Consider the following 16,880-nt stretch of genomic DNA (forward strand, 5'->3'; position numbering starts at 1 on the left):
TTTAATATGAGAAGAAGAGGTCTCACTCGAGGGGTTGCTAGTGAGAGTGGCGTAAATTGTCATAGATTTCGTCTCAGAGTTGATTTCTTCTCACATATTTGTTTATCAGATACATTTAGCTAAGTTTGAGGAGTGGGGGAAGCATATTATAGATTTATTATCTCGATTTGGCTCGGGAGAATCTACGTTGTTGTGTAGCTTCATTTCAAGTTGTGTCAAAGGTGGTGGATCTTTATTCTATCAGTACGTGCTTTAAAATGACAACACCCATAATATTGACTTACCTGGAGATTGAAACATTGTTGCCATCTTTAACAGAGCCGACTTGACTGTTATGAAGAGATAGAGGCTTCGACGGATGAAGTCAAAGCTCCCATAATACTCGAAAACTAACGTTGGAGCATCTCCCACTTACGAGCGGGATGCAGGAGCAAACCGCACGACTCCCAGTTTCAAGTGAAGATTGAACTGAGTGGGACTATTTCATTTTCTTTCCAATTTTAGCAAGTTTCCTTGTTTCCTTTTATTCCTTTATAGTCATTTCCTACATATGCCTTGTATTGAGGTCTAAAGGGGAGTATTTTTGTGTTTTTTGTTTAGGACAGCTGCTGACGGCCTTTTTCTTCTTTCGAGGGTTGTATCTGAGGGATTGAGTTGTGCTCCAGTTGTATCTCACCCCGATGTGGTGATTATCTTTGACATGAGGGTTTTTTCTCCCTCCTCTGCGTCTTTCTTTTTCTCCCTCCTCTCCCTCTTTACTTTTTGTTCTTCCTCCTTTCCCTCCTTTCCTTTTCCCCTTACTTTCTTTTCCTTCCATTCTTTACTTCTTAGCACCTTCCTATTTTAAGGTCATTTCCAAATTCTGAATTTTGATTACTTTTATTCATCCTTACCTAGTCTGATTTTTCCTCACTTCATTTCCTTGCCTAAATCTGAAATCCTTATTATATTTGATTATTCTTTCTTATTTTATACTTTGTCAAATATAAGTCCTAACTCCTCTTATATATATGAGCTGTTTTGCTTAGAGGAGGTGATTTTTTTTATGTCAGTTTGTGTGGACAGTAGTTGGCGTCCTGTATTCCCCTTAAGGGTTGTATCTGACTGTTAGGGTGGTGCTCCGGATGTATCCCTCTCTCCGGTGGTTATTATCTTCGACTTCCCTTGCCCCGCCCGCAGCATTTTCGTCACCGCAGCCGCCATCTCTTCCTCTCACTGCAGTCCCCCAAAACCGCACTTTACTGCTCCTGCAGACGCCCACTAGCTCATCTCGCAACCTCTTCCTCCCTATCGTCGCCCCTTTTCCCCTTCCCAAAGTTCCCTTGTGCATTCCTTCCCCACTCCATCCCAACTCCAATGGCCCAACAACAGCAACCCTTCACTCTTTTCTTCCGTCATTACCAACGGCCTCCACTATAAGGCCTTGCACTCTCCCAAAATTGAAGGATTCTCCAGCAACTTTCCAGACTACCTACAGCCACCTCTCAACAGCCAACCTCCACTACAACCACAGCTTCTCAGCCTTCCAAATTGGAGCACCTGCTGCCCTCCAAACCGCAGTCTTCTTCCCTCTCCGCTGCACTCCAAGCTGCATCGCCGGCTGTCCCATTTCCTCCCACCACAGTCGCCATCATCCTGGGTTTTCTTTTATGTTATTTGTCAATATTTCATGTTTGGAAGTGTCGTAACCAATTTCAATTTCAAGAATAATATTTGTGTTTTTTTTTTTGTGGCTTGGGCTTTCTCCTCTGGTGTCAATCTTTCTTATGCTTTTCCAAATCATCCCCACATTTCTAATGTCTAGTTTTGCATGTCAGTCAATGAGCTTCAAATGTAACTCTCAACTATATAACAGCTATAGAAGCATTCATTGACATAATAGAAGACTAAAGAAAAGTCAACCACATTACTCCAAATTATATCATTTTGATCAGAATTAAGTAACTAAACATTGACAGTTGACACAAACATGTCAGATTTTATGTATGGCTAGAAATCCGTCCCATATGAGAAGGCACAGAAGTACTTTGTAAATGTTCCATCCCAAAATTGCGTTGTTTATGTAGTTGGGATGATTCTTGTATTAATGGATGAATCCGGTGTACAATTTACAGATAGCATTAGCATATTGGTTCCTTCAGCTCTTTTAGAAGGCAAATGTGTTTCATATATTGCATATGTTGAGGCTGGTACCAAATTTGCCATTGATATTGCCCATGGTTTAAGTATTTACACGAGAGATCTTACATTGTTTTGTCAAAAAGATAGAATCTTGCTGTTAGGTCACCTTGTGGAGTCATATAACAAGTGCCATCTTCTTGTGGTGAGGCCTACAAGCTTCTTGCAATGGTTTGTTAGCCTACACGAGTCAAGAAACTAGTCTCAATTTGCACTTACATGTATTGGAGGCATTGATTCAGGAATATGACACAATTTTGGTGGTACGGGCTATGGATATGTAAGAATAGGTGTTTTCATGGGTTGGATAATGATAAAGTTTATTGTAACTTCTTTCTTACTCTTTTCACTGGGGAGCACATTTGTACCCATAAATGTTGGTGCTATTTAATTTGATAAGTACGAAAAGGAGAAATACCGAGGTGCTTAGAAATGAAGCTTCCCTTGATTATTTGTGCAAACTTCTCACGCACAGATATAAAGTTGCATATGAAAAGAGGCTTCCAGAGTCATTAATTAGACATTTATTCTTCGAAAAATATGTTGATCACAATGATATATCCTATGAAAATTTCTGTATTGAGGTCTTCAAAACATTTTTATGTGCAGCTGCAGCAAATGAACAACCTTCAGCACTAGAAGAACTAATGTATTAGCGTTGCTATAACCGAATTGGCTGTAAACTTTGCTCTGACAAAATAGACAGGCTCAGAGTTGGTGCAAAAAATATAGTATTGTAGCTCAACCAAGCAAACAAATTTATTTGGTGCAAAAATTATTGGAGGTTGCTCAAGTGATATTATATATTGGAGGACAAAAATTCTCAAACGGAATATCAAGTATTAGCAGTCTCACAAATCCAAGAAGATTATAGTCTACAAGAAAGATGATTTAGTGTGGAGAAGATTGAAGTAAAGGTTTCCTGTAGATTCTTATGAGAAGCTCAAGCGTACAGCCGGTGGTCTGTTCAGAATCACAAAGAAGATTAATAATAATATTTATAAAATTGAGGTGTCAAGAGATTAGAATATAATTCATAATTAGATAGAGGCGCACTATCTAAAACTTCTTTATGTTGACCTTCATCATAAAGTTCATCAGCATGGGTATATCATCATAAACGTCATCATAGTGTGAGGGAGTTTTTGGTCGAGTTGAGGCTTGGTTGTCAGCATTTCATCAGACAGAAGCTCTAATTCAACCTTTAATAATGTCCCAACCTTATACACAATAGTAAATTTAAGTTCTGGTAACTTATAATTACCTTCAAGTTATAATTCATAATTTGAAAGAGGTGCACTATCTAAAACTTCTTTATTGACCGTCATCATAAATTTCATCATCAGCATAGGTATATCATCATAAACGTCATCATAGTGTGATGGAATATTTGGTCGAGTTGAGGCTATCTGGTTGTTTGGCAGTGTGATTTAGAGGTTCAGCGAACATTTATAATTGATTTGTTGCATAATGTAAATCATCTGATGATTTTTCATGCCAAACCCAAGGATTTTCATATGATACATTATAATAAGTAAGATGCGGCATATTTATTAAATAAACTTCTGGGGTTTTAACATATTTTATGCCTGCTTTATAAAATGCACAAAGGCTGCATTGCTTTTCTTTTTTTCCTTTCTCGTTGTAATGTGTTTTAGCAATTATTTGAATCCTAATGCTATAGGAATGCTAAACTTGTGTTATTGATGATTGGATAGCAAATTGAGATTAGATTTCAGTGTGACCTCCCGTATTGGAATTCTCCACCTTCTAGGTTTTCTATTCAATTGCTTTGTCTCGACTCATTTCTGCCTCTTCTTAAGATATTCATTCATTTAACTTCTTAACCCATCTCTTCTATGTTTCTTGCCAATTCTCTCATATCAAGTTCTAAGTTTGTTCAGTTGAGTACATGAAGACCTCAAATGTTTTTCTTAGTAGTCTTTTCATATTGGTCCTGTTCTTGACATTTCATAAACGCGATTTTATAATTAGATTATGGAATTAGTGATGAAGATAGCCTTATAATTAGATTGTTCAATTATTAATTTTTGTCCACTTTACTGCTTCCTTTTGAAAATATATTTCCTATTCAACACCTTTTTTTCATGATGAACTTCTCATTTATCTCTGTAATAACCCATTTTAAGTTTTAATTAATTTAAAAAAAATTGAAAATATGTGTCATTTGAAGGAGATGTGGTGCTCGCAGGAAAACAAAATGAAGCTTTTCTCTCTTATTTCCTTCATTCCCCATGAACGATGGATTTAAACGAGAGATAGGAGTGAGATAGAGGGAGTGAGGGCGAGAGAGAAACAAAGAGAAGGAGACGAGGCTGCGAGGAAGAACAAAGGAAGAAGTGAAGAAGAAGTCTCATACCTTGCTAACAACATCGCTTATGGGCTTGAGAGACACGTGTTACAACATCATCCGGGTATTTTGAGGGAGTGGGGACGAACTGCAACAATGAGAGTGTAATTCGGTGGACTTGAGGAATAAGCTTCGGTATGTTTTCCCGCGAGCGCCGCGTCCCCATTGAACAACACATATCATATTTTTTTTTAAGTTAATTAAATTTTAAAATGAGTTATTGCAATCTCCCCTTATAAAAATTTCATCATCAAAATTCATGAACTTCACACAAGCTAAACATTATGCAAATTAAGCATGATCTATCTTTAAAATCTTCAAGAAAGTCTAATTCTTGTGGAGTGATAATAAAAGAAAATCCGAAAAATCCAACATCTACGATAAGATAATTCAATTGAACAATCCCCATATATTTGAAACGTAATAACATAATTAAAATAACACCCAACGTCTGAAATCAAAGTATATAAAGGTACTCAACACAAGATAACTAACATGACACTCATAAAACAAAACACTAATGCACCTCTATGCATTAGCATCAGTAGTAACACGTTCTTTAGGTTTCTGATGAGTTAAGGAATAAATTCTTGGTCGAATGTTCTGTTTTGGTTGCTCCTGATGAGTCATAGTATCAGTTTTTGTTATCCTCTGTTGACCACTTCTAAGAATGGATCTCTCATGAAATTCTTCCGAGTTGAATCCCTTCTTGAGTTAGCATTCGGTGTGGATCTTTGAGCAGAATTAGGGCAGTTTCTCATATGATGTCCATGCTATTTTCTTCTCATTAGACTCTACAGAATGAACTGTTGGTGCCACTTCTGGGTCCGTTGAAAATTAATTTCCATTGGCCTTGCCTTATTCACTAGCACTGAATAAATTTAATTGTAATACCATGTCAGAAAGTATAGGCGGAAGAATAAAGGCCAAACTAAACCGATTAGCATGGAGAAGGAGCCTTGAGTGTGAGGAAGCAAACCGAGCTTTTACGAGCCTTTAAGGTAAGTAATCGAGTTTGTTTAATTTTGATTTCTTTTGTGAAAATTGAAATCATATTTAAGTATCAAATTGAAATTATATTAATTGTTGTCAGGTGTTAATGCGGGGGAATAAGTTTTTGAAGAGGTCTTTGTAGAGTTAAGATGAGTGGTTATAATCATAAAGTTCAGTAATTTTCATCATGTCTAAATGTATATTTAATTTCATTTATGTTCTAGTTCAATTAGATTTAAACTATAATAGATTTTTCATATTATTAAATAGGAAAATATGCATGTTAACTAGTTGCACAATGATTTTTTTTTTTAAATTATTAGATTATTAAATGATATTTAAATTATAGTATATGTGCAGATATATGTAGATTTTTACGTGACATGTAAATTCTAGTATAGATGCTTGTATCAATTTATTTTATGACCAATAGATTTAGTAAGAGTGTATTTAATCATTAATAAAGAAATATAATGTGTCTCGTAAGAAAAAAATGTATGTTATGAAAAATAAAAGTGTGTATATATGAATGATTGTATGTACATGCTAAGAAGTGGAGTTTACCCCCTTATGGTATAGGTAGAAGACGCCAATGTACCTGTGCGCGTAGATGTTATCCTAGCACCTTAGATAATTTTGATGTTTAGATAGTTAATCGCTGTGCTTATGCGAGAATATCAGCTAAGAGCGAGTAGACACATTTCCACCTTAGACAATCGTGTAATTTAAATCATAAACTTTTGCCCCGACAGGATAATATCCGCCAGAAGTGTGTTAGGTTATGTATTGACGATGCTCCTAAAACATTTATGAAAGTTAAGATTATGAAGTATATTAAATTTTAAGAGATTACACTTTGAGAAGTAAAATAAAAGAAAATACATGTAGAAGTTTTATTTTTTTATCCTTGAGCAAACATCATGACCATATGCTATAACTTTATATATGATTTTCTATAATATATTAGGAGATACCAACATACAAATTGTTTTTTTTCTTTAGTTACTGTAGTTTATAAATGTGATTACTACTCTGAGTTATCTTAGATAACTCATTATGCTATTTTTATTTTTTTTAGATTTATGTTTTTGAATAAGATAAATGATATAGAAGATAATGTTTACAGAAAGTTAGAACACCGACTAGAAATGTAACTTTTTATTTGGTCAATTTAATTGCTTCATTTAGTAACTTTTTAAATTAATATGTGAATTCTAAATTATCAGTGATAGAAATAGACTAATAGAAAATTTAATTTTGTCATTTGACTATCAGTTCCCATCTTAGTTAATTCTAAGCCCCTAGTCTGATCGTGATTCTCTCTTTTTAGGTATAGATTCCGTTAGTTTTAAATTAAGATTGAAGTTCTCTAATTCTCCCTCTAACAGCAATTCAACTCCTTAAAGTTGAGCGTAAAAAAGGAAATAAAAAGGAACTCCTTAAAAGTCTTTGCAACCCCGAAGAAATCAATACAATATTATTATTAAATAATATCCTGAATTTTAACATGTTTCATATGTGTAATAAATGACATTTTTTTCTTACTTTATAACCATTACATGTTTTAGGCAACCTTTTTAATCTTAAGTCTATAAAAAGAGTGCTAGTCTTTTATTCAGGATGATTAGATGATAAAAAGAATTCAAATTTTCTACTTATGACTTTGCCACCCTCTCCTTAAAACGTTCATTCTAACTTATTTACTTCTTTATTCTCTGTATTTACAAACACTTCTCTTAAGAATTCTTCTAACCATCAATGCACTTTTTTGTTTTTAATTTATAGGAATAATAGGAATCATAGTCATCGTTATGTTTATGGGTGATCAGACATGGAAGGAAAAGATCGGGTCTACAAGTACAGTCTTTATGAGGTGCAAGTTTATGTTGATTCCTTTACTTTATAATAATATTTGATGACTTCAAAATTGAGAAACGATCAATTTTTTCATCAAAAACTATTGTCATCTCCTTATAAACACTCATTCACCTATCAAGGCAAATCTGCTCTCATCTTCCTTAAAGGCAAGAACTTTGAGCTTTCTTTGTTTTTCTATTGATGGCAACTTCCTTTTGGAATGTTCCAAAATAGAGATTATCTGCAGTGTTTCATTCGAATTACAATTGGTTGGCTTCTTTTTTGTTTGGCTTACTGACCCCTATCATTTTATTATTAAACCGTCTTTAGAAGCAGACAAAATCAGGCTTTTTTCCCAACTTGCCTATTATAATAGTGGTTTCTTAACAAGTACGCTAAAATGTTCGCCATATTTGACTCTTCCAGGGAACCACCAAGCATTCCCTTTTCAACCACTTTATTCTATATTCGTTGGGTTTAATATTTGACAAATCTTTGCATGGAAATAATATTTTTGCTAGTCTATGTAAACCTTATGACTCAATTCTTGGTTGAACTATACGTTACGTCTCATTTAGAAAGAGAGGCGTAGATTGGCTTTTAAACTTGTGGAAATTAGATAAGGTTGGATTGAAAGGCATCCCACATATTGGTCTTCCTACAAAAATTCTTGATATAATTTCCTTGAATGCGTTAAGGCTCTTCCAAAATTGAAGAAATCTAATTATTAGGTACAAGTGGTATCATCAAATGATTAGATTTAACTTGCTGTGAATTTTTAAATTAATCTGCAATTAGGACTTGGAACTGATTTTGTTCTCTGGGATTAAATGCTTTTGTGCCTGCACCTGTCAGCCATATGATGATGGTCACATTGACGCCCACACGCATTACTATTGATGTGTTGATTCACTTACTATAGCGACTCTTTATTTTCCTTCAATTTATGAACACAACAATCATCATGATGCTCTGCAAACTTGTGATTTTGATAAGAGTGCTCAGAGTGTTGACTCTCCGGTGGGAAGAGTTTCAAATTTCAAATTCTATTTATCAAACAAGATAAAAATCAGAAAAAAGAAATTTATCTTCACTCCTCTTTTTTCACCGTACTTCAAGCAAGGAGATCTAAATCAGCCATTTTGTGGTTTTCATATTTCTAGAGATTTAGTTTCATTGGCTATCATGCTATCTTCGCCTTACATGTGTATTTTCTTTTTTTCTCTCTATCAATTCTTATTACTTGCCCTTTATGTTCATATTTTTCTTGTTATAATAGGTCAGTTTCAAAAGCAAATTGAAATTGAGCAACAAAGTTTTTTCTTCTAAAATAATTTATTACAAGAACTTTGCAGTTGAAATGCTCAGTGAGGCCCCTACTTCAAGTCTTTAGTAGTGATTGGGAAAAGAGGAAGGGTGATGAGGTTCTATGGCTAGGTGGATCAGCGACAGGCTGCAATTGCCTCTATCTTTGCTGGCAAGTAGGATAGTTTTTTTAACAGAGGCGGTTATTGGTGAGCTTCAGAGCAGTTATGCTAAATATTTTCAAAGATATGCAAATGTAGTCAAGCCTTTACCTGGTGAAGGGGCATAGGAGTCGTCGGCGAGGGATGTGCAAGTTTAGAATGTGCAAAAATCAGAGGGATGCGATGTGCAGTTATTATTGTGAAAGGTGGGATACTGATTATATCATTTTCAGGCAATGGAGAAGTACCGGGATTGGTAATTTCTGTATAGAGGATGAATGAAGCCGATGTTTTGTGTGGAAATGATGGAGCAAATGAAAGATATATATGAGTCACAATTCATATGAGGAAGTTGTCTGCACTCTGTTCAAAGTTGCATGAATGAGTATGTGCGACTAGCAGATCCATGAATGTTGTGGTTGCTTGTAACATTTGATGGAGGGGTCATTGAAGCAGGTTTTTTGGGGAGAATACAAGCTTTGAGATTTTTAAATCGCATTCAATGCCAGATCACCAATATCAGATGTAGGTGGGTTGTGGAATTTATCAGTTTAATACAAAAAAACAAAAGATAAAATCTCACTCTAATTCCAGAGCTGATTGCTGAGGAATAAGAAGTTTGCATGGATGTTAAATGGGAGCAAATGTATATACTTCTTTCTCAAGAGCACTCGATTGATCCCACAAAACCATTTTAATTCCTTAAAAATCTATTCTAAACATACCAGCCATTAATCCTTATTTATAGAAATAGGGTTACAATAGTGAAGGAAAACAAAATTTTGTCCTAAACCAAGTTCAAGCATGATATTATTTCGAAAGAATATAATTCAACCTAATAAAATGAATCAAATGAAGTGCACAAAAATTCGGTCAAAAATAAAAAAGAGTGTATAAGGCATGAAATTGAAACAGTTCAACTTCGCTGCAACTAATTTTGGCTGTTTTATGAAAAAACAGTATTTTTTCGCCTAAACTAACTGATTTATATCATGTTCTGGCCCAAACATTCATCTTTATGAAAGCTATGCGTTTTCAACTGCATCAGATGATACCTTCTGAAGTTACCTATGCTTAAGTGGCTCTAAAGTGATGATTCTATATTCTTTTGTAATTTATAGAATTTTGTTTTGCTTGTAAATGTCTGATTATTTCTTATTTTATCTTAGCGTGCCATTCAAACTGTTACAGTGGACCATCACAATCCTGGAGGAGGCCATTGGTTAGCCGCTGGACTATCTCCACAGGTCGGTTAGCAAGTGCTTTTGATTCAGGTTCAATTTATTAACATATGACATAATGGCAAAAGATTGAATATTATGCATCTTTCTTGTTGTAATTTTTTTACATTTTTATTTTGATTTGAAAGTTGAGCTGACTTTGCAGGTCCAAAATGTGAACAGATGTTTTGGTCAGAACAGTCCTCAATTTCAGATGGTGTCTTTATCCCATGGAGGTAGTTATGGTAGCATGGGAAGTCATGGCAGCCTCATCGATAACTTTGGTATTGGAAGTAGCTATGGAAGCTACGGAGATGTTAATAATAATATGCAAACATATTTCTCTCCTGTTGGCCCATATGGTATGAATATTCAAGCTCAAGTCGGAGTACCAATTTTAGGTACTAGTCCAGATACTCGGCGTAGACCTCAGAGATCTCATGGTCATGGAACTTTATTTGGCATTTCTCCTACTGGAAATCTTGGGCCAATGTCTCTAGGAGCGAGTCCTTCCCAATTTACACCTCCATGTTCCCAAGTGCAGATTACAACTGTTTCTCCAGGAAAGTATGGTTCTTCTCCTGCACGAGGCAGCCTTCATGGTTCCCCCTTGGGAAAAGCCGCAGCTGTTGCCCAATTTAACCGGAGGAGGGCCTCTGGAAACCCTGGGAGTTCAACTATGCAGCTTTGTGAAAGCACCGCTCAACATTGGCAAGGCTATCATAATGAGGGAACTGTTAGTGGCCAGCCTGATGCTTTTTCTCATGTTCAATTTTCTTCTCGAAGCTCATATCCATCTTTGAATCACTCTTATTGGAGCCAACAAATGAATAGTGGTAGGGGATCAGGACCAGCTATAAACAGCCATCATGCCCATCCTATTCATAGCAGTCTCAACCCACCGCCGTCACATTCCTCTATTGCTTCTGGTGACAAACCTGAAAGCAGTTCATTGCTTCCTGACCCTGCAGATTGGTTTCCCTATTATAGGTATCTAAAAACTTTTGTGGTTTTTCATTTATATTAAGTAAATGTTTTTGCAATGACAACTATAACATGCTAGTTCTTGTTGGCAGTAACCGACTTATATACTTTGATAGGAAGGATTTTATTTTTTTCACTTAGAATATCTTTTAATATTTATTTGTGTTCGTTAGTAGATATTTCCTATTTTTTTATTTTCCTAATTTATGGACTATTATGTCGGCCACTCTATTACATATAATAGGATTTAATTTGCTATTGGGAGAGAAATAAAAATCTTTCTCAGAATTTTTTCATGATATTGGAGCAAAACCTAATTCTTTCGAGTTTGTGGCCGCAACCTAGTTCCTCGCTAACAACGATGACGGATCCATAGGATTCTCCGACACCAACATTAATCGCGATCGCAGCATACAGAGGCCTGTGTAACTCCCATCGTCACTCTCTGCATCGATGGGATCACAACATATAATGGCTGGATTGCAACATACGAAGACCTCCATCTTCATCTCTATCGTATGCATGAATCGCAGAACTTCCTTTCTCGTCTCCTCTGTTGCTCTTGTATGCTCGAGCTGCAGCAATATCGCAGTAGTCGTACTTTCTGAGATCGATTTGGCTACTACCAATTTTTGTCGATCGTTTGAACGTTTTGTTCAATTTTCGTAATCTGTTCTATATCGACAATTATGATTGGTTTGGCTTGTCCTAGCCGCCCTCTCACAAGTCACCTTGTGTCGAACTCATGAAAATCGAGAGTTGTGCACCTTCCTCTAATATTCGTTTGTCCAACCAAATAGTTGAACTAAGGATCCTCCTTCCTCTAGTTTATGTTATGCTCCCAATCAAGCAGTCGAACTAAGGGAGGTTTTCTCGATTTTGTTCGTGCAACAAACTTTCTTGATTCGGGCTTTCACAATCTCATCATGGTCTAACACGACATGGTTTTTCTTGGAGTCGCCTCCAGATCTGAGCCTACATATTTATTATCCAATGTATCTGACAACTCATCCCACCTAGTCATTAATCATAAACCACATTGCTACAATTTTTTCAATGATCAGAGTTTGGCTTCATGTACATTTGTGATAGAAGAAAAGATGGACATCTCACAAGCGAAATTTCGGCTCTAGAAATGACAATTTCTAAATACCGGGCTTGGAAAACTAACGATCACTTGGTTATATCATAGTTAATAAATTTTTTGAGCACGAAGAGTGGAGAAAATTTCTTGCTCTGTAGGCCAACAAAGAAAATATGGGAGGCACATGAAAGCTATTCTTGCTCTGACAATTTCTCATAGTTATTTGAGATTTAGACCAGACCACATCATCTACAACAAGGAGAATTAATTGTTACTCAATATTTCAACACTCTCACGCATTGTTGGTTGCAACTAGATATGTACGTGGTTTTTTTTGGAATGGCATGATGATTTTGCCTTGTATAGGAAGATTAATGAACAAAAGAGGACAATAGAATTTCTTATCACTCTCAATAAAGACTTGGATAAAAGTCAAGGGGAGAATCATGAGAATTAAATCTCTTGCTATCATCCAAGAGGCATTTGCAGATGTTCGAATAGACAAAAGTAATGAATAGAGTTTTGAAGGGTCGCCATTGTGTACTCACGACTCCTTTCAAAATAATAAGCTTAGGAAAGGATGGTCGTGGTACAATCATTGTAAGAAATCTGGTGATGTGAAGGAAACATGTTGGAAATTAACGGAAAACCTACAGATTAGAAGTTGTCCAAAGGAAGACATGATAGGGAGAACTGTGCAAATACTACTATTAAAACCAAAAATAATGCAGAATTTAGTCCATTTACATGGGAGCAATTTGAAGGCACTATAGGAAATGTTGGGTCATGGTTACAATTTCATACAAGCATCACAATTCTCTACTAAGCAACCTACTAGATTGTTAGCACTTCAAGATATATTAGCCGTGCTCATATTGTTCAAATCAATTAACGAAAACATTGGATATTTGAGCTTGGAGCTTCAAATCATATGAAGAAAGACATCAACATCTTCAAAAGTTACAACACCAGTCACTCTACAGTTTGAGTAATTGACGATTCATTATCACCAAAAGTAGTGAATAGAATTTTGAGATACTTGAAGATGACTCCTGGATATGGATTGCTCTTCAAAAAGTTGAAAAATGTAATATTGAAATATATATATATATATATATACATGTATAGATGCTATTTGGGCAGGAGATGATAAGAAATCAATCATTGGCTATTGTTCATACGTCTGGGAGAATGTCATCACTTGGAGAAGCTAGAAACAAGCCATGCTCTTTCACAAGGAATATGTGAAAGAATGTGGCTTCAAAGACTATTAAAGCAATTTAAGGTTAAGACAAAAGACAAAATAAAACTAAGATGCTCAGTGATAGTCAAACAACTATTAATATAGAAAACAATCATATGCATCATGGCATAACAAAACACGTCGAGATTGACCGACATTTCATCTCAAAAAAGGTCAACAACGGAATTGTTCAGCTAGGTCATGTACCAACAAAACTTCAGATTGCTGATATTCTCATCAAAGCAATATCAAGTGTCTGTCATGATACATTAAATTTCAAGCTTGACTTGTATGGTATATACAAACCAGCTTGAGATGGAGTATTGGAAGTAACTGACCTATATACTCTAATAGGAAACATTTTATTTTCTTCGCTCAAAATATCCTTTAATATTTATCTGTTTTTGTTACTTGATATTTCTAATTTTTCTAAGTTCCTAATTCGTTGAACTGATATGCCCGTCACTCTATTACCATAATAGGATGTAATTTGTTAATGAGAAAGAAATAGAATTTTTTTCAAAATTTTAATTAGTTCTTAGCTTAAATTTTTCTATTGTTTATGCAACATAGCTATCGGTAAAAGTAGAGCTTGCTGGCAATTCTAGCTTGAGAAGCAAATGCCATTCTTCATTTACTGTGGTCTTAATTTTCATCTATAAAAACAACAAGCTTTTATTCCACTAAGTGGGGCTGGCTACATGAATCCTTTTTCTCCATTGTGCTCTATTGAGTGTCATATGTTATTTAATTTTCATCTGTTTTTACTAAATTTTGTTTCGTTATTTTGGATTGAATTCAAACAATTGGACTTAATGAGAGTATTCTTTAGATTCTTATTGTTCTTTCTTCAACCTTTGTTTCTTTGAAAAATGTTGAGTTCTTATCATATACACAGTCGAACACCATATTGTTCCTAGATGGTTATTGATGGTATCATCCATTCTGTAGATATTATAGTTTACTTCAAATAATGATATTAATTAATGCATGTTTTCTCTTCAACATCACTAATTTCTTGCTTCATCTGTTTTCTAATACCAAAGCAGAGAAATAACCTAAAAGCTGAATACCCCTTCTAGATAAATACCTTATTTTAACTTATAAGAAATTTATAGATTATATTGAGTGAACTATGCGAAAATATATTTCCTTTGAAAATCCACAAATATGGCTGTGAGTTTGGCTGAGTTTCTCTTTGGTATATGCCATTTATTCACAAGACCATGAATGTGCTGCCTGGATTTGTAGCAATTGTTAGGTTGCCTTTATTTTGACCTAGAGGAAACCTAGAGGGCATAAAGTTCAAATACGGAAACAACCTCTTTGTAATATAGAGGTAAGTTTGCATAGCTGAACCTAGTTCCAAATCCTGCATTGATAAGCTTGCTAGGTACACTCTTTAGTTGGCCTCCAATTCTTCTAACCGGGTAACATCTAGCTAAAAAGAAATGTGTTTATTTACTTTCATTTTTAAAAAATAGTGGAAAAATATTAGAGGGCTTATTCTTATTGATACATAGAGGGGTATAAATACTCATTACATGACTTATTGGTAAGGAAAACAATAAAAACATAATACAGTAGGTAAGGAAAGAAATAATAACAAATATAATAGGCAGCTAATCTCTCTAATTAAGGAGACAAAATAAAAAGACATTCCTAAGATCCCTCATATAATTTATAACCCTTTAAATATAGAGTTATAAATATGGAATATAATCATGGTACACAATCACAATTATTGACGAGATCTTTCAACACTCCCCTTCAAGCTAGCATGAAGATGTCACTCATGGCAAGCTTGCTAACTAGATTCTCGTGTTGCACTTTGGAAAGGCCTTTTGTTAGAATATTCGTTGTTTGGCTAGCAGTTGGTATTTAGGACATACATATCACACCACTATTTATCTTCTCCTCAAGGAAATGTTTGTCAACTTCTACATGTTTTGTTCTATCATGTAGAACTGAATTATGAGCTATAGAGATTATAGCCTTGTTGTCGCAGTAAATTTTAATAGGTGCTTGTATAGGAATCTTCAACTCTTCCAGGAGTATTTTTATCCATAATACTTCACAGAGTCCATGAACCACCGAGCGGAATTCTGCTTCAGCACTACTTCTTGCTACCACGTTTTGTTTTTTACTTTTCCAAGTAACCAGATTTTCGCCTACAAAGGTACAATAACCTGATGTGGATCTTCTGTCATAAAGTCCTTTTCCAAGAGTTCTTTTGAGATATCTCAAAATTTGGAATACAGCTTCGAAGTGAGTAGGTCCAGGTGAATGCATGAATTGACTCACAACACTTACAACAAAGGCTATGTCAGGTCGAGTGTGAGCCAAATAGATTAGTCGTCCTGCCAATTTTTTATAACGTTCTTTGTCCATTACCTCATTTGTTGATGCTATTTTCAATTTTATATTATGTTCTATTGGTGTATCTGCTACCTTGCAACCTATCATTCTTGTTTCTTTGAGTAAATCAAGTACATACTTGTGTTGATTGACAAAAATTCTCTCCTTGGATCTTGCAAACTCCATTCCGAGGAAATATTTCAGCTTTCCCAAATTTCAGCGGAAATATTTCAGCTTTCCCAAGTCTTTAATATCAAATTCAGTTTCAAGCTTCCTCTTCAGGTTGCTAATCTCCAGAAGATCATCCCCTGTCATGATTATGTCATTTACATATACAATCACAATAGTTATATTACCTTTGATAGAATGTTTGAAAAAAAAAGAGTGATCAGCTTGGCTTTGAGAGAATCCATGTCTCTTGATAACATCACCAACACGCTCAAACCAAGCTCTAGGTGATTGCTTTAACTCGTACAGGGACTTTTTTTAATTTGCATATTTTACCTTTTTCAAAATTTTCTTCAAATCCGGGTGGTAAACCCATATATACTTCTTCTCACATTTCTCTATTTAACAATACATTTTTTACATCAAATTGATGAAGTGACCAGTTGAAGTTAACTGCAAGAGAAAGAGCAAGAGAAAAACTGCAAGAGAAAGAAGTACTCTAATAGAGTTAATTTTAGCAACAGGAGCAAAAGTCTCTTGGTAATCAATACTTTAAGTTTGAGTAAATCCTACTAGTCTCGCTTTGTATCTCTCCACACTTCCATCAGCTTTAAACTTCACTGTGAACACCCATTTACACTCAATCGTCTTCTGATCTTTAGGTAGATCAATGACTGTCCAGGTGTTATTTTTTTTCAGAGTATTTATTTCTTCAATCACAGCTAATTTCCAACTCGGTTCACTTAATGCTTCCTGAATAGTTCTTGGAACAAGTATGTTAGAAATCTTAGACACAAATGTTCTATGATTTTTTGATAGTTTTTCATATGACAAGTATTCTGTGATAGGATGTCTCGTGCTTATTCGGATTCCTTTTCTGAAAGCAATTGGAAGATCAAGATCAGGATTGAAAGTAGAGGGAAGGTTACTCTGAGTTGTAGGGTCATTATTCGGCAAA

At 35.1% G+C, this 16,880-nt stretch overlaps 1 protein-coding gene across 1 annotated transcript in view; it reads left to right on the forward strand.

The window, feature by feature from the left end:
* LOC110021778 overlaps positions 1-16,880 on the forward strand; it is a 63,965-nt gene that overhangs the window by 18,060 nt on the left and 29,025 nt on the right. Inside the window, exons 14-15 of the mRNA XM_020720415.1 lie at positions 10,035-10,112; positions 10,252-11,075. Coding sequence (XP_020576074.1) covers positions 10,035-10,112; positions 10,252-11,075 — 902 coding nt within the window. The remainder of the gene's footprint in view (positions 1-10,034; positions 10,113-10,251; positions 11,076-16,880) is intronic.

The sequence above is a fragment of the Phalaenopsis equestris genome, unplaced genomic scaffold, assembly GCF_001263595.1.
Source record: "Phalaenopsis equestris unplaced genomic scaffold, ASM126359v1 Scaffold000146, whole genome shotgun sequence".
Taxonomy (NCBI): domain Eukaryota; kingdom Viridiplantae; phylum Streptophyta; class Magnoliopsida; order Asparagales; family Orchidaceae; genus Phalaenopsis; species Phalaenopsis equestris.